Source organism: Oncorhynchus clarkii, unplaced genomic scaffold (assembly GCF_045791955.1).
Source record: "Oncorhynchus clarkii lewisi isolate Uvic-CL-2024 unplaced genomic scaffold, UVic_Ocla_1.0 unplaced_contig_323_pilon_pilon, whole genome shotgun sequence".
Taxonomy (NCBI): domain Eukaryota; kingdom Metazoa; phylum Chordata; class Actinopteri; order Salmoniformes; family Salmonidae; genus Oncorhynchus; species Oncorhynchus clarkii.
This window is the reverse complement of record NW_027258525.1, coordinates 34922-53491: the sequence shown is the minus strand read 5'-3', so window position 1 is coordinate 53491 and position 18570 is coordinate 34922. Positions and strand designations below refer to the sequence as shown.

Genomic DNA, 18570 nt, shown 5'->3' with positions numbered 1-18570 from the left:
GGTCACCATAGCAGCACGCACCCGTAGCACGCGCTCCAGCAGGTATATTTCACTGGTCACCCCCAAAGCCAATTCCTCGTTCGGCCGCCTTTCCTTCCAGTTCTCTGCTGCCAATGACTGGAACAAACTGCAAAAATCACTGAAGCTGGAGACTCATATCTCCCTCATTAGCTTTAAGCACCAGCTGTCAGAGCAGCTCACAGATCACTGCACCTGTACAGAGCTCATCTGTAAATAGCCCATCCAACTACCTCATCCCCATACTGTTATTTATTTTGCTACTGTGCACACCAGTATCTCTACTTGCACACTCATCTTCTGCACGTCTATCACTCCAGTGTTTAATTGCTATATTGTAATTATTTTGCCACTATGGTCTATTTATTGCCTTTTTGCCTTGTATATAGGCTTTTTCTATTGTATTATTGACTGTATGTTTGTTTATTCCATGTGTAACTCTGTGTTGTTGTTTGTGTCGCACTGCTTTGCTTTATCTTGGCCAGGTCGCAGTTGTAAATAAGGACTTGTTCTCAACTAACCTACCTGGCTAAATAAAGGTGAAATAAATGTTTTTTTTAAATTACGCATGGAAGAGTGGGCCAAAATTACTCCACAATGATGTGAGAGACTGATCAACAACTACAGGAAGCGTTTGGTTGCAGTGATAAGAGGCAGAACTGCGAAGTATCCTCTGTTGTGGGTTCTCATCCTGGTGCTGCTCAACTTCACTACAGGTAAAGTGGACAATAAGCTCATTCTGTAAATATATTGATGCCTATTTGCGCTTTATGGTACAAACACTCTATTAAATAAGTAACAGGTTGTTCAAATGTCTCTGTTCGGTTGATGCACTATAGTTTGTTTGCAGTCATTGCAGGTAAAGGTGGAACAACCAGTTATTGAGTGTAAAGGGGCAATTACTTTTTCACACAGGGGAATTAGGTGTTGTATAACTTTTTTTATTAAATAAATAAAATAAGTGACAATGTGACGATCGTCGTTGGAATGAGGTGAGGACCAAAGCGCAGTGTGGTGAGTGTTCATCATATATTTAATAAACCGAGAACACTAAACAAAATAACCATGGAGAAACGAAACTGCCTCTGATTGAGAACCATACCAGGCCAAACGCAAAACACAACATAGAAAAAGGAACATAGACAACCCACCCAACTCACGCCCTGACCATACTAAAACAAAGACATAACAACAGAACTAAGGTCAGAACGTGACAGTACCCCCCCCCCCCCCCCACCCCCCCACCCCCCCAAAGGTGCGGACTCCGGCCGCAAAACCTGAACCTACATGGGAGGGTCTGGGTGGGTGTCTGTCCGCGGTGGCGGCTCTGGTGCAGGACGTGGACCCCACTCCACCATAGTCTTTGTCCGCCTCCTAACATACCTCCGTGAACTAAGGTCAGAACGTGACAATCAATTTCTTTATAGTTTTTTGTAAACTCAGGTTCCCTTGATGTAATATTGGGTTTTGGTTGAAGATCTGATAACATTCGGTTTCAAAACTATGCAGAAATACAGAACATCAGAAAGGGGGCAAATACTTTTCCAAGGCACTGTAAGTGTTTTCTTGACAGGTTCAATGTGAACAGTGTCTTATGAGCCCACGTTGCCTCAGCCACTGTAGATAGATCATGAGTTTCAACAGGGTCAGAAAACCGGCCTCATTGGCCATGTACCATCCAGCCTCCTCCCAGGATTCATACAGGACAGACAGAGTTGATCAGATTTACAGTGAACCATAATCAACATGAAAACAACCCTGTGTGTCAACAAAAAATACAGTGGGAAAAGGGTACTTGGGCAAAACAGGGCGTGGGTAGTTGAGTAGGTGTGTGTGAGTGTTTTCTGTCGGCAGGTAGGGTGGGTTGGTACATTGGAATCACCTGACAATTTGTTGATTAAGAGGAGACTCTGACTGTGCAGTATCAACATGGTTGGATTTACCAAGAAGTCTGGACAGTCATAGGAAAGTTCACTTCTGATCCGTGGTGTTTGATAAGAGGCAGAACTATGGAGTATCCTCTGGTGTGGGTTCTCATCCTGGTGCTTCTCAACATCACTACAGGTAAAGAGGACAAAACGCTAATTCTGGAAAGATATTAATGCCTATTTGTGCTTTATGGTACATACACTTGATTAAATAAGTAACAGGTTGTTCATGTCTCTGTTTGGTTGATGCACTTCAGTCAAACAGTATCAAGTCAGAAAGATGAAGGTTTCTATTTATCTGACAACCAATGTCTAGAGTAGACATTATAAATAGATAGTAGGTCATGTTGTAAATTGTGCTTTCAACTTGAAGGCACTAATTTAAACAAAAGTATTTCTGTTAAAGTGCCAGAGTCTAAAGATTTGATTCATATCAAGTAAAATATTTTAGAAAACTTTAAACAAATTTGTACTGATTAAAAATATCTCAAAACATGAACTAAACTCATCAATCCATCCTCTTCTAGATGTCTCTGGCCAGGTGGTGGTTCCCTCGATGAACCCCTTAGCTGTGGGCAGTAATGTCACCCTGAACCTAGTTCCTCAAAGCCCCATCAACATAGGGACCTGGTCATATGAAACTACAACCATCGTACTTTTCTATCCTGGTGGCAGTAGTGTGAGTACAAGTTATCGAGGCAGAGTCTTATTCTCCTCCTCAGAGCTGTCCATAAGCTCTCTCCAACTCAACGACTCAGGACGATATACCGTGCAGGGAATGGAGCCAGTCCTGAATGCTGTGGTGACTTTGTCTGTCCGGGGTAAGGAACTGACCTCTGCCTGTCTGTTGATCTTTCTACGATGGTAGACTCTCACTCACTGGCACGCATCATCACTTATGCGCACACACACTCACCTGCACACTTACTTACCCATTCACATACCTTCTTCCATGCAGGTTCACATGCAAACATGCTTGCACATCAGTGAAGGCTGTTGAGGGAAGGACAGCTAATAATAATGGCTGGAATTGAGTGTAATAAAGTGAATGAAATGGTATCAAACACATGAAAACCATGTTTTTGATACCATTCCATTTACTTCATTCCAGCCATTATTATGAGCCATTCTCCCATCAGCAGTCTCCACTGATGCGCATTACCAATCAATAATTAATCTCTGTCATAATAATAAAAGTTATTTCATGACATGGAAAGCTAACACTTAAATGTGTCAATGTTTTCTGAACCCATAGTGAAGTTGGCCTACATCATACCCTTGAAAAGAATGAAACTGAACAGATCACAGAGTATGAGCAAATTGTTCGCTTACATTTCAGATAAGACGTACACAAGACGTTTTATGTGTGTGCAAAGGGCTCTACAATGCTCAATCCTATAACTTGGTCTCTATGATAAGTAAATCAAATAAAATAGCATATTTAGATTTCCAAAACAAGTTTTACAGTGTGAAACAAATCTAAACAATATGGTTGTTATTCTACTCTCTCACCCACAGAGCCCATTTCAAATGTGACTCTAAGGGCCAACGCCACTGATCTAGTGGAATTGAACGACACTGCCATGTTCACCTGCTCTGTCTCGTCTGGCACCTCCCTCTCCTACCGCTGGCTGAATGGCAGCTCAGAGGTCACAGCCAGTGACAGAGTTCAGCTTGGTGGTGGCTACAGAACTCTTACCATAGTCAGTGTGACACGATACGATGAAGGGCCGTTCAGATGTGAGGTCATCAATGGAATCAGCAATGGCACCAGCCAGCCCATTGGCCTAAATGTTAGATGTGAGTATCAGATTATGCAGTATACTGTACATTAATCATACACAACAGACATGGATTGTACCTTATCATTGAGAGCCAGCATTCCATGCAATGATGTAATATGCCTGTTTTCATCCCAAACCATTCCTCTGTGATCACATGATCCAGGTCATTATTTGCATGGATCATTCGTACACTGTGTTTAGTTCCTCAGCATGCACAATAGAGCAGGATGGAAACATATTCTAGGTAATGTTTACCCAACACTTCATTGTTATTTGTTCCTCCCATAGATGGCCCAAGTAACCTCACCATGATGGTAGTTCCTGAGATGACCATAGGATATACAGCCTACAAGACGGGCTCTGACATCACTCTGTCCTGCTCCGCTCAGTCCAAACCCACTGAGTCCTACAAGTGGAGGTTTAATGGGACGTTCCTCAACGAGCAAAGCCCACAGCTCAGCCTGCAGAACACGAAGGCGAACCAGACAGGAAGTTACGCCTGCTTAGCTTACAACAATGTCACACTCCGATACGCCACCACGAGCACAATGATAAAGGTTGTGGGTAAGGCAACATTCATCGTTACGAAATGTCATATAGTTGGTAGTGAATATTAGATTATTGATGGTTATGAATACAATGTTATATCACGGTATTTGTTTTTCCACCAATCGAGTGAAGTACTCCTCCTCTTCTTTTCACCATAGAGCCGATATCAGCGGTTTCGTTGAACCGCGATGGGAAGCCACCGATACTGGATCAGTCGTTCACTCTGCGGTGTGAGGTGACTGGACCTGTAGACTACATTCACTGGTTGATGAACGGCCAGGTCATCTCCCTAAACAACAGAACATTCTTCTCTACTGACAACAACACAATGGTTATCAACCCAATCCAGTTTTCTGACAATGGAGAATATCTCTGTGAGGCCTTTAATGCTGTTAGCAACCTGACCAGCATGACTTACAAGCTTGTGGTAAACTGTGAGTATTACAAGAGCTGGTCATCTTTGTCTGATAAAACCAATTCAGTGGCCTTGTAGTTAAGAGTGTCCGCCCTGAGATTAGAAGGTTGGGAGCTTGATCCTTGGATGAGTCATACCAACGACTGTAAAAATGTGACCCAATGTGTCTTTACTTGGCACTCATCATTAAGGAGATAGATTGGGGCGTAAGGGCCTGTGATAGACTAGCGTCCTGTCCAGGGGATGTACTTACACATCAAGCTGCAACACGCTACAGAAACAGGATATACTGTAGGCTCCTGCTCCTAGGCGCTCCTGCTCCTATCGCTCCTTCTCCAATAAGCCAACTTAAACTAAAACAAGGATTGTGGAAGGCTGCTTACTTACTAATCTTTGTCAAAATAGTCAAACCATAAGATTAACCATACTGTCCTGTGTTTAATAGTTGGACCAGAGAGGCCTGCTATAACTATTCCGGATATAGCAATGACAGGACACATTGTGTCCTTCAACTGCTCAGCCTCCTCTCAGCCTCTCAGCCAGTTCAGCTGGTTCTTCAATGGATCCCAGGTGGCGACTGGCTCAGTGTATGAGATGGGCCCACTGACCTTAGCCAGTCATGGGGAATACACCTGTGTGGCCTTCAACAACATCACTTGCAGAAATAGCACTGTCTCAAAGATGCTCACTGTTGTTGGTGAGTCAGTAACTGCTGCTTAAAATCAAGAGACTATACGTTTCTTTACTTTGTGTTCTGTTGGTTTTAGACAGTATATGTGCTGTTGAACCTACAGTATAAAAAAATGGAAGTTGAGATAAAAGTGCTGAAAAACACATTGATCTGCTTCCACAGCACCTGTGACCATGACCATGGTGAAAGTCATTGGAGCCCAGCCGATCCTGAACGAGAGATTCTCTCTGACCTGTGGCACCGCTGGAACGGTTTACTCCATTCAGTGGATGAGGAACGGCTGGCCTCTGTATGCTGACAACAGAACAGACTTCTCTATGAACAACAATACACTGACATTCAACTCTGTCCAGCATTCTGACAACGGAGACTATCAGTGTTCTGCCTTCAACCCCTTCAGCAACATGACCAGCCCATACTACAAACTGATCGTCAACTGTGAGTAGGCATTAACAAGTTCAACTTTGACCCCATGTCCTGAGGTGGAATCTTATTGAACATCCTTTATAAATATTGTAGTAAAGGCAATATGATGGTTTGGATCCCACCTCTTAAATTATCTGACATACGTTGGTAACCTTTGACCTTCTGGCCAAAGACAGATGTTGGGTTTAACTCAAATGTGTCATACTCATTCCACAGAAGGCTAAGTTTCAGGGTTTTTTTCAATCCTCCCTTGAACTTGATTGATGTATTAAGGTCCCTTAATAGTAAGGAACTTCCCAAACCTGGTTGTCGAGTTCTCAATTGAAAGGAAAAACCAGAAACCAGCAGACACGAGGAACTCCGTGGAATTAATTTGACGCACCTGGTCTAACTGATTGTCTATTGTATCATAGATGGACCGGAGATGCCTATAATAACAGGACCAGCATTTGGAGAAACAGGACACAGCGTGACCTTCAACTGCTATGCCTCCTCTCAGCCTCTCAGCCAGTTCAGCTGGTTCTTCAATGGATCCCAGGTGGCGACCGGCTCAGTGTATGAGATGGGCCCACTGACCTTAGCCAGTCATGGGGAATACACCTGTGTGGCCTTCAACAACATCACTTGCAGAAATAGCACTGTCTCAAAGATGCTCACTGTTGTTGGTGAGTCAGTAACTGCTGCTTAAAATCAAGGGACTAAAAGTTTATTTACTTTGTGTACATTTGATTTTAGATACAGTATATGTGCTGTTGAACCTACAGTGTAATAAAATGGAAGTTCAGATAAAAGTCCTGAAAAAAACCCTTTGATATGCTTCCACAGCACCTGTGACCGTGACCATGGTGAAAGTCATTGGAGCCCAGCCAATACTGAACGAGAGATTCTCTCTGACCTGTGAGACCGCTGGAACGGTTTACTCCATTCAGTGGATGAGGAACGGCTGGCCTCTGTATGCTAGCAACAGAACAGACTTCTCTATGAACAACAATACACTGACATTCAACTCATTACAGCATTCTGACAACGGAGACTATCAGTGTTCTGCCTCCAACCCCTTCAGCAACATGACCAGCCCAGAATACAGACTGATCGTCAACTGTGAGTACTTATTAACAAGTTCAACTTTGACCCCATGGCCTGAGGTGGAATCTTTTTGAACTTCCTTTATGCATATTGTAGTAAAGTCAATGTGAAGGTTTGTAACCGACTTCTTATACCATCTGACATACGTTGATGATGTTTGACCTTCTGGCCAATGACAGATGTTGGGTTTAACTCACATGTGTCAAACTCATTCCACAGAAGGCTGGGTGTCAGCTGGTTTTTCGATCCTCCCTTGAACTTGATTGATGTATTAAGGTCCCTTACTAGTAAGAAACTCCCCAAACCTGGTTTACTGTGTCTCAAATGAAAGGAAAAAAACAAAAACCAGCAGACACTAGGAACTCCGTGGAATTCATTTGACACACTTGGTCTAACTGATTGTCTTTTGTATCATAGATGGACCGGAGTTGCCTATAATAACAGGACCAGCATTAGGAGAAACAGGACACAGCGTGACCTTCAACTGCTCTGCCTCCTCTCAGCCTCCCAGCCAGTTCAGCTGGTTCTTCAATGGATCCCAGGTGGCGACTGGCTCAGTGTATGAGACGGGCCCACTGACCTTAGCCTGTCATGGGGAATACACCTGTGTGGCCTTCAACAACATCACTTGCAGAAACAGCACTGTCTCCAAGATGCTCACTATTGTTGGTGAGTCAGTAACTGCTGCTTAAAATCAAGTGACTAAAAGTTGTTTTTTACTTTGTGTACATTTGATTTCAGAAACAGTATACTTGCTGTTGAACCTACAGTATAATAAAATGGAAGTTTAGATAAAAGTGCTGAAAAAACCCTTTGATATGGATCCACAGCAACAGTGACCATGACCATTGTGAAAGTCATTGGAGCCCAGCCAATACTGAACGAGAGATTCTCTCTGACCTGTGAGACCGCTGGAACGGTTTATTCCATTCAGTGGATGAGGAACGGCTGGCCTCTGTATGCTGACAACAGAACAGACTTCTCTATGAACAACAATACACTGACATTCAACTCTGTCCAGCATTCTGACAACGGAGACTATCAGTGTTCTGCCTCCAACCCCTTCAGCAACATGACCAGCCCAGAATACAGACTGATCGTCAACTGTGAGTACTTATTAACAATTTCAACTTTGACCCCATGGCCTGAGGTGGAATCTTTTTGAACTTCCTTTATGCATATTGTGGTAAAGTCAATGTGATGGTTTGTAACCGACCTCTTATACCATCTGACATACGTTGATGATGTTTGACCTTCTGGCCAATGACAGATGTTGGGTTTAACTCACATGTGTCAAACTCATTCCACAGAAGGCTGGGTGTCAGCTGGTTTTTCGATCCTCCCTTGAACTTGATTGATGTATTAAGGTCCCTTAATAGTAAGAAACTCCCCAAACCTGGTTTACTGTGTCTCAAATGAAAGGAAAAAAACAAAAACCAGCAGACACTAGGAACTCCGTGGAATTCATTTGACACACTTGGTCTAACTGATTGTCTATTGTATCATAGATGGACCGGAGATGCCTATAATAACAGGACCAGCATTTGGAGAAACAGGACACAGCGTGACCTTCAACTGCTCTGCCTCCTCTCAGCCTCTCAGCCAGTTCAGCTGGTTCTTCAATGGATCCCAGGTGGCGACCGGCTCAGTGTATGAGACGGGCCCACTGACCTTAGCCAGTCATGGGGAATACACCTGTGTGGCCTTCAACAACATTACTTGCAGAAATAGCACTGTCTCAAAGATGCTCACTGTTGTTGGTGAGTCAGTAACTGCTGCTTAAAATCAAGGGACTAAAAGTTTATTTACTTTGTGTACATTTGATTTTAGATACAGTATACTTGCTGTTGAACCTACAGTATAATAAAATGGAAGTTTAGATAAAAGTGCTCAAAAAACCCTTTGATCTGCTTCCACAGCAACAGTGACCGTGACCATGGTGAAAGTCATTGGAGCCCAGCCAATACTGAACGAGAGATTCTCTCTGACCTGTGGCACCGCTGGAACGGTTTACTCCATTCAGTGGATGAAAAACGGCTGGCCTCTGTATGCTGACAACAGAACAGACTTCTCTATGAACAACAATACACTGACATTCAACTCATTACAGCATTCTGACAATGGAGACTATCAGTGTTCTGCCTCCAACCCCCTCAGCAACATGACCAGCCCAGAATACAGACTGATCGTCAACTGTGAGTAGTTATTAACAAGTTTAACTTTGACCCCATGGCCTGAGGTGGAATCTTTGTGAACTTCCTTTTTTAATATTGTAATAAAGTCAATGTGATGGTTTGGATCCCACCTCTTATACCATCTGACATTTGTTGATGACGTTTGACCTTCTGGCCAATGACAGATGTTGGGTTTAACTCACATGTGTCAAACTCATTCCACAGAATGCTGGGTATCAGCGGGTTTCGATCCTCCCTTGAACTTGCTTGATTTATTAAGGTCCCTTACTAGTAAGGAACTCCCCAAACCTGGTTTTCTGTGTCTCAAATGAAAGGAAAAAACAAAAACCAGCAGACACTAGGGCCTCCATGGAATTAATTTGACACAACTGGTTTAACTGATTGTATTTTTAATCATAGATGGACCGGAGATGCCTATAATAACAGGACCAGCATTAGGAGAAACAGGACACAGCGTGACCTTCAACTGCTCTGCCTCCTCTCAGCCTCCCAGCCAGTTCAGCTGGTTCTTCAATGGATCCCAGGTGGCGACTGGCTCAGTGTATGAGATGGGCCCACTGACCTTAGCCAGTCATGGGGAATACACCTGTGTGGCCTTCAACAACATCACTTGCAGAAATAGCACTGTCTCAAAGATGCTCACTGTTGTTGGTGAGTCAGTAACTGCTGCTTAAAATCAAGGGACTAAAAGTTTATTTACTTTGTGTACATTTGATTTTAGATACAGTATACTTGCTGTTGAACCTACAGTATAATAAAATGGAAGTTTAGATAAAAGTGCTCAAAAAACCCTTTGATATGCTTCCACAGCAACAGTGACCGTGACCATTGTGAAAGTCGTTGGAGCCCAGCCAATACTGAACGAGAGATTCTTTCTGACCTGTGGCACCGCTGGAACGGTTTACTCCATTCAGTGGATGAAAAACGGCTGGCCTCTGTATGCTGACAACAGAACAGACTTCTCTATGAACAACAATACACTGACATTCAACTCTGTCCAGCATTCTGACAACGGAGACTATCAGTGTTCTGCCTACAACCCCTTCAGCAACATGACCAGCCAAGAATACAGACTGATCATCAACAGTGAGTACTTATTAACAAGTTCAACTTTGACCCCATGGCCTGAGGTGGAATCTTTTTGAACTTCCTTTATGCATATTGTAGTAAAGTCAATGTGATGGTTTGTAACCGACCTCTTATACCATCTGACATACGTTGATGATGTTTGACCTTCTGGCCAATGACAGATGTTGGGTTTAACTCACATGTGTCAAACTCATTCCACAGAAGGCTGGGTGTCAGCTGGTTTTTCGATCCTCCCTTGAACTTGATTGATGTATTAAGGTCCCTTAATAGTAAGAAACTCCCCAAACCTGGTTTACTGTGTCTCAAATGAAAGGAAAAAAACAAAAACCAGCAGACACTAGGAACTCCGTGGAATTCATTTGACACACTTGGTCTAACTGATTGTCTTTTGTATCATAGATGGACCGGAGTTGCCTATAATAACAGGACCAGCATTAGGAGAAACAGGACACAGCGTGACCTTCAACTGCTCTGCCTCCTCTCAGCCTCCCAGCCAGTTCAGCTGGTTCTTCAATGGATCCCAGGTGGCGACTGGCTCAGTGTATGAGACGGGCCCACTGACCTTAGCCTGTCATGGGGAATACACCTGTGTGGCCTTCAACAACATCACTTGCAGAAACAGCACTGTCTCCAAGATGCTCACTATTGTTGGTGAGTCAGTAACTGCTGCTTAAAATCAAGTGACTAAAAGTTTTTTTTAACTTTGTGTACATTTGATTTCAGAAACAGTATACTTGCTGTTGAACCTACAGTATAATAAAATGGAAGTTTAGATAAAAGTGCTGAAAAAAACCTTTGATATGCATCCACAGCAACAGTGACCATGACCATGGTGAAAGTCATTGGAGCCCAGCCTATCCTGAACGAGAGATTCTCTCTGACCTGTGGCACCGCTGGAACGGTTTATTCCATTCAGTGGATGAGGAACGGCTGGCCTCTGTATGCTGACAACAGAACAGACTTCTCTATGAACAACAATACACTGACATTCAACTCATTACAGCATTCTGACAATGGAGACTATCAGTGTTCTGCCTCCAACCCCCTCAGCAACATGACCAGCCTATACTACAAACTGATCGTCAACTGTGAGTAGGCATTAACAAGTTCAACTTTGACCCCATGGCCTGAGGTGGAATCTTTTTGAACTTCCTTTATTAATATTGTAGTAAAGTCAACGTGATGGTTTGGATCCCACCTCTTATACCATCTGACATATGTTGATGACGTTTGACCTTCTGGCCAATGACAGATATTGGGTTTAATGCACATGTGTCAAACCCATTCCACAGAAGGCCGGGTGTCAGCTGGTTTTTCAAACCTGACTTGAACTTGATTTACATATTAACGTCCCTTATTAGTAAGGAACTCCCCAAACCTGGCTGTCTCGGTCTCAATTGAAAGGAAAAAACAAAAACCAGCAGACACTAGTTCCTCCTTGGAGTGAACTTGACACCCCTGGTCTAACTGATTGTCTATTGTATCATAGATGGACCGGAGATGCCTATAATAACAGGACCAGAATTTGGAGAAACAGGACACAGCGTGACCTTCAACTGCTCTGCCTCCTCTCAGCCTCTCAGCCAGTTCAGCTGGTTCTTCAATGGATCCCAGGTGGCGACTGGCTCAGTGTATGAGACGGGCCCACTGACCTTAGCCAGTCATGGGGAATACACCTGTGTGGCCTTCAACAACATCACTTGCAGAAATAGCACTGTCTCAAAGATGCTCACTGTTGTTGGTCAGTCAGTAACTGCTGCTTAAAATCAAGGGACTAAAAGTTTATTTACTTTGTGTACATTTGATTTTAGATACAGTATACTTGCTGTTGAACCTACAGTATAATAAAATGGAAGTTTAGATAAAAGTGCTCAAAAAACCCTTTGATCTGCTTCCACAGCAACAGTGACCGTGACCATTGTGAAAGTCGTTGGAGCCCAGCCAATCCTGAACGAGAGATTCTTTCTGACCTGTGGCACCGCTGGAACGATTTACTCCATTCAGTGGATGAAAAACGGCTGGCCTCTGTATGCTGACAACAGAACAGACTTCTCTATGAACAACAATACACTGACATTCAACTCATTACAGCATTCTGACAATGGAGACTATCAGTGTTCTGCCTCCAACCCCCTCAGCAACATGACCAGCCCAGAATACAGACTGATCGTCAACTGTGAGTAGTTATTAACAAGTTTAACTTTGACCCCATGGCCTGAGGTGGAATCTTTTTGAACTTCCTTTTTTAATATTGTAGTAAAGTCAATGTGATGGTTTGGATCCCACCTCTTATACCATCTGACATTTGTTGATGACGTTTGACCTTCTGGCCAATGACAGATGTTGGGTTTAACTCACATGTGTCAAACTCATTCCACAGAATGCTGGGTATCAGCGGGTTTCGATCCTCCCTTGAACTTGCTTGATTTATTAAGGTCCCTTACTAGTAAGGAACTCCCCAAACCTGGTTTTCTGTGTCTCAAATGAAAGGAAAAAACAAAAACCAGCAGACACAAGGGCCTCCATGGAATTAATTTGACACAACTGGTCTAACTGATTGTCTTTTTAATCATAGATGGACCGGAGATGCCTATAATAACAGGACCAGCATTAGGAGAAACAGGACACAGCGTGACCTTCAACTGCTCTGCCTCCTCTCAGCCTCCCAGCCAGTTCAGCTGGTTCTTCAATGAATCCCAGGTGGCGACTGGCTCAGTGTATGAGATGGGCCCACTGACCTTAGCCAGTCATGGGGAATACACCTGTGTGGCCTTCAACAACATCACTTGCAGAAATAGCACTGTCTCAAAGATGCTCACTGTTGTTGGTGAGTCAGTAACTGCTGCTTAAAATCAAGGGACTAAAAGTTTATTTACTTTGTGTACATTTGATTCTAGATACAGTATACTTGCTGTTGAACCTACAGTATAATAAGATGGAAGTTGAGATAAAAGTGCTCAAAAAACCCTTTGATCTGCTTCCACAGCAACAGTGACCATGACCATGGTGAAAGTCGTTGGAGCCCAGCCAATACTGAACGAGAGATTCTTTCTGACCTGTGGCACCGCTGGAACGGTTTACTCCATTCAGTGGATGAGGAACGGCTGGCCTCTGTATGCTGACAACAGAACAGACTTCTCTATGAACAACAATACACTGACATTCAACTCATTAAAGCATTCTGACAATGGAGACTATCAGTGTTCTGCCTCCAACCCCCTCAGCAACATGACCAGCACAGAATATAGACTGATCGTCAACTGTGAGTAGGCATTAACAAGTTCAACTTTGACCCCATGGCCTGAGGTGGAATATTTTTGAACTTCCTTTATTAATATTGTAGTAAAGTCAACGTGATGGTTTGGATCCCACCTTTTATACCATCTGACATTTGTTGATGACGTTTGACCTTCTGGCCAATGACAGATGTTGGGTTTAACTCACATGTGTGAAACTCATTCCACAGAAGGCTGGGTGTCAGCTGGTTTTTCAAACCTGACTTGAACTTGATTTACATATTAACGTCCCTTATTAGTAAGGAACTCCCCAAACCTGGTTTTCTGTGTCTCAAATGAAAGGAAAAAACAAAAACCAGCAGACACTAGTTCCTCCATGGAATTAATTTGACACAACTGGTCTAACTGATTGTCTTTTGAATCATAGATGGACCGGAGATGCCTATAATAACAGGACCAGCATTAGGAGAAACAGGACACAGCGTGACCTTCAACTGCTCTGCCTCCTCTCAGCCTTTCAGCCAGTTCAGCTGGTTCTTCAATGGACCCCAGGTGGCGACCGGCTCAGTGTATGAGACGGGCCCACTGACCTTAGCCAGTCATGGGGAATACACCTGTGTGACCTTCAACAACATCACTTGCAGAAATAGCACTGTCTCCAAGATGCTCACTGTTGTTGGTGAGTCAGTAACTGCTGCTTAAAATCAAGGGACTAAAAGTTTATTTACTTTGTGTACATTTGATTTTAGATACAGTATATGTGCTGTTGAACCTACAGTGTAATAAAATGGAAGTTTAGATAAAAGTGCTGAAAAAACCCTTTGATCTGCTTCCACAGCAACAGTGACCGTGACCATGGTGAAAGTCATTGGAGCCCAGCCAATACTGAACGAGAGATTCTCTCTGACCTGTGGCACCGCTGGAACGGTTTACTCCATTCAGTGGATGAGGAACGGCTGGCCTCTGTATGCTGACAACAGAACAGACTTCTCTATGAACAACAATACACTGACATTCAACTCATTACAGCATTCTGACAATGGAGACTATCAGTGTTCTGCCTCCAACCCCCTCAGCAACATGACCAGCCCAGAATACAGACTGATCGTCAACTGTGAGTAGTTATTAACAAGTTCAACTTTGACCCCATGGCCTGAGGTGGAATCTTTTTGAATTTCCTTTATGCATACTGTAGTAAACCATCAATGTGATGGTTTGTATCCCACCTCTTATACAATCTGAAATACGTTGATGATGTTTGACCTTCTGGCCAATGACAGATGTTGGGTTTAACACACTGTTGTAGGAATTAAATTCCTCTATGTTTTAACACCCAATTTAAATTAAACACTCTGTCAATTCATAAGGATTTGTATGACCCTTATTTTATAGAAATGGACAGAGCCCAGTCTTAAAGTCAAACAGCAGCTTTTATTCACGAGAGTACTCCTCCTTACACATTTTACCACAGGTTATAAACTGAAAAGGACGTCAGCGGTTTCTAAATGTTCCGTCTCTTCTTGACACTGGTAGAAAGGCTCTATAGTTCTCAAGCCTTCCCTCCTCGCCTAAAGCCAAGGTCAGCCAGTGTAGATAAGCATTCTAGCCAGTTTGGAGATATAGTTCATTCATTTCTACCAAGGAACAGACAGTCATTGTTCTAATTCTTGATTATATTTACACACATTATATTCAGTACTAAGATTAAAAAGAAAATTCATACATATACAGTAACATAATAGTATTCTGATTAGTACATATACAGTAACATAATAGTATTCTGATTCGTCTGTCCTGATTGAAATGTATACATAATTAGTCATCATTGATAAAAATTCCCTTAACACGCACATGTGTCAAACTCATTCCACAGAAGGCTGGGTGTCAGCTGGTTTTTCAAACCTGACTTGAACTTGATTTACATATTAACGTCCCTTATTAGTAAGGAACTCCCCAAATCTGGCTGTCTCGGTCTCAATTGAAAGGAAAAAACAAAAACCAGCAGACACTAGTTCCTCCTTGGATTGAACTTGACACCCCTGGTCTAACTGATTGTCAATTGTATCATAGATGGACCGGAGAAGCCTATAATAACAGGACCAGCATTAGGAGAAACAGGACACAGCGTGACCTTCAACTGCTCTGCCTCCTCTCAGCCTCTCAGCCAATTCAGCTGGTTCTTCAATGGATCCCAGGTGGCGACTGGCTCAGTGTATGAGACGGGCCCACTGACCTTAGCCAGTCATGGGGAATACACCTGTGTGGCCTTCAACAACATCACTTGCAGAAACAGCACTGTCTCCAAGATGCTCACTATTGTTGGTGAGTCAGTAACTGCTGCTTAAAATCAAGAGACTAAAAGTTTTTTTTAACTTTGTGTACATTTGATTTCAGATACAGTATACGTGCTGCTTAACCTACAGTATAATAAAATGGAAGTTTAGATAAAAGTGCTCAAAAAACCCTTTGATATGCTTCCACAGCAACAGTGACCATGACCATGGTGAAAGTAATTGGAGCCCAGCCAATCCTGAACGAGAGATTCTCTCTGACCTGTGAGACCGCTGGAACGGTTTACTCCATTCAGTGGATGAGGAACGGCTGGCCTCTGTATGCTGACAACAGAACAGACTTCTATATGAACAACAATACACTGACATTCAACTCATTACAGCATTCTGACAATGGAGACTATCAGTGTTCTGCCTCCAACCCCCTCAGCAACATGACCAGCCCAGAATACAGACTGATCGTCAACTGTGAGTAGTTATTAACAAGTTTAACTTTGACCCCATGGCCTGAGGTGGAATCTTTTTGAACTTCCTTTATGCATATTGTAGTAAAGTTAACGTGATGGTTTGGATCCCACCTCTTATACCATCTGACATTTGTTGATGACGTTTGACCTTCTGGCCAATGACAGATGTTGGGTTTAACTCACATGTGTCAAACTCATTCCACAGAAGGCTGGGTGTCAGCGGGTTTCGATCCTCCCTTGAACTTGCTTGATTTATTAAGGTCCCTTAATAGTAAGGAACTCCCCAAACCTGGTTTTCTGTGTCTCAAATGAAAGGAAAAAACAAAAACCAGCAGACACTAGGGCCTTCACGGAATTAATTTGACACAACTGGTCTAACCTCATTGTCTTTTGAATCATAGATGGACCGGAGATGCCAATAATAACAGGACCAGCATTAGGAGAAACAGGACACAGCGTGACCTTCAACTGCTCTGCCTCCTCTCAGCCTCTCAGCCAGTTCAGCTGGTTCTTCAATGGCTCCCAGGTGGCAACTGGCTCAAAGTATGAGACTGGCCCACTGACCTTAGCCAGTCATGGGAAATACACCTGTGTGGCCTTCAACAACATCACTTGCAGAAACAGCACTGTCTCCAAGATGCTCACTATTGTTGGTGAGACTTGGTCTAACCGTAATCCTTTAATTGATTCGTTTGGTCTACTTTCTTGAGAACAAAAAATCCCTCTGCAACCATTAAACCTACTGCAACCATTGAAACAGTTTCACTTTGTTCTCAGCGCCAATAACCTCAGTGTCCATAAGCACCGGTGGAACCCAGGCGATAGAGGGTGACTCCTTTACAATGACTTGCAATATCGTTGGTGATCCTAGCTCCATTCACTGGTGGAAGAACCTCACGTTAGTGCATCTGGATAACAGAACCCACGTCTCTTTCGACAACAGAACACTGACCTTCAACCCTGTCCAGTATTCTTCCTATGGAGAATATCAGTGTATGGCCAGAAATAGTATGAGCAACAGAACTAGCAACCGCTACACACTCCTAGTGAATTGTAAGTAATAATGGGGATGTATTCTTGTCAAAGATAGAGGTAATAACTGTGATGACATATTATGAAGTTAATAATCGACAATAAGGTAGTTATAGTTGAATGTTTCGATGTCGTCTGATTTTCACAGATGGACCCAAGCAACCTGTGATAGCTGGTGCACCCATTGCCGAAACAGAACAAAGAGTGACCTTTAACTGCTCAGCCTCCTCTCAGCCTCTCAGCCAGTTCAGCTGGTTCTTCAATGGCTCCCGGGTGGCAACAGGCTCAGAGTATGAAGCTGGCCCACTGACCTTAGCCAGTCATGGGGAGTATACTTGTGTGGCCTTTAACAACGCCACTGGCAGAAACAGCACTGTCTCCAAGATGCTCACCGTCATTGGTAAATCAGACTACAGATTCCCATAAATTGTCTTCATGCACAAAAAGTTTATTTCTCTCAAATGTTGTGCACACATTTGTTTACATCCATGTTAGTGAGCAGTTCTTCATTGCCAAGATAATCCATCCACCTGACAGGTGTGGTATATCAAGAAGCTGATTAAACAGAATGATCATTACACAGTTGCACCTTGTGCTCGGGTCAATAAAAGGCCACTCTAAAATGTGCAGTTTTGTCACAAAACACAATGCCACATATGTCTCATGTTTTGAGAGAGTGTGCAATTGGCATGCTGACTGCAGGAATGTCCACCAGAGCTGTTTCCCTACCATAAGCCGCCTCCAATGTCATTTTAGAGAATTTTTCAGTACGTCCAACTGGCCTCACAACCACAGAACAAGTCTAACCATGCCAGCCCAGAACCTTCACATCCAGCTTGTTCACCTGCGGGATTGTCTGAGACTAGCCACCTGGAAAACTATTGAAACTGAGGAGTATTTCTGTCTGTAATAAATCCCTTTTGTGTTGAAAAACTCATTCTGATTGGCTGGGCCTGGCTCCCCAGTGGGTGGGCCTATGTCCCCTCAAGGTCACCCATGGCTGCACCCCTGGACAGTCCCTGTGAAATCCATAGATTAGGGCCGAATGAATGTTTTTCAATTGACTGATTTCCTTTTATGAACTGTAACTCAGTAAAATTGTTGAATTTGTTGAACGTTGAGTTTATTTTTTTGCTCAGTAGTGTGCATATATATATATATATACACATGTTTTATATATCCAACTATTGCGTTGCTGGAACTAAACATTTGATCAAATGACAAATCTTGATACTGTACATAAAGCAATACACTTCCTCTGTCCTCACAGAGGCTATAAAGTCGGTGATGGTGAAACGAAACAAAACGCCGATATCATCTGACAACCTAACCCTGACCTGTGATGTCACCGGGCGCTATGACA

The 18570-nt window shown here is 43.1% G+C and overlaps 2 protein-coding genes across 2 annotated transcripts; both read left to right on the top strand.

Annotated features, from left to right (window-relative positions):
* The first annotated feature begins 2027 nt into the window (after positions 1-2027).
* On the top strand, positions 2028-5831 carry LOC139397177 (cell adhesion molecule CEACAM5-like). The gene is made up of 6 exons (XM_071144048.1): positions 2028-2082; positions 3465-3746; positions 4019-4294; positions 4438-4713; positions 5140-5391; positions 5548-5831. Exons 1-6 carry the CDS (start codon positions 2028-2030, stop codon positions 5829-5831), a joined length of 1425 nt encoding a protein of 474 aa, XP_071000149.1.
* A 404-nt stretch (positions 5832-6235) lies between these two features.
* Positions 6236-13451, top strand: LOC139397176 (hemicentin-2-like). Its single transcript, XM_071144047.1, has 14 exons — positions 6236-6476; positions 6637-6912; positions 7315-7566; positions 7728-8003; positions 8406-8657; positions 8817-9092; positions 9492-9743; positions 9903-10178; positions 10581-10832; positions 10994-11269; positions 11671-11922; positions 12082-12357; positions 12757-13008; positions 13168-13451. The coding sequence occupies exons 1-14, from the start codon at positions 6236-6238 to the stop codon at positions 13449-13451; spliced, it is 3693 nt and encodes a 1230-aa protein (XP_071000148.1).
* The last annotated feature ends 5119 nt before the right edge of the window (positions 13452-18570 follow it).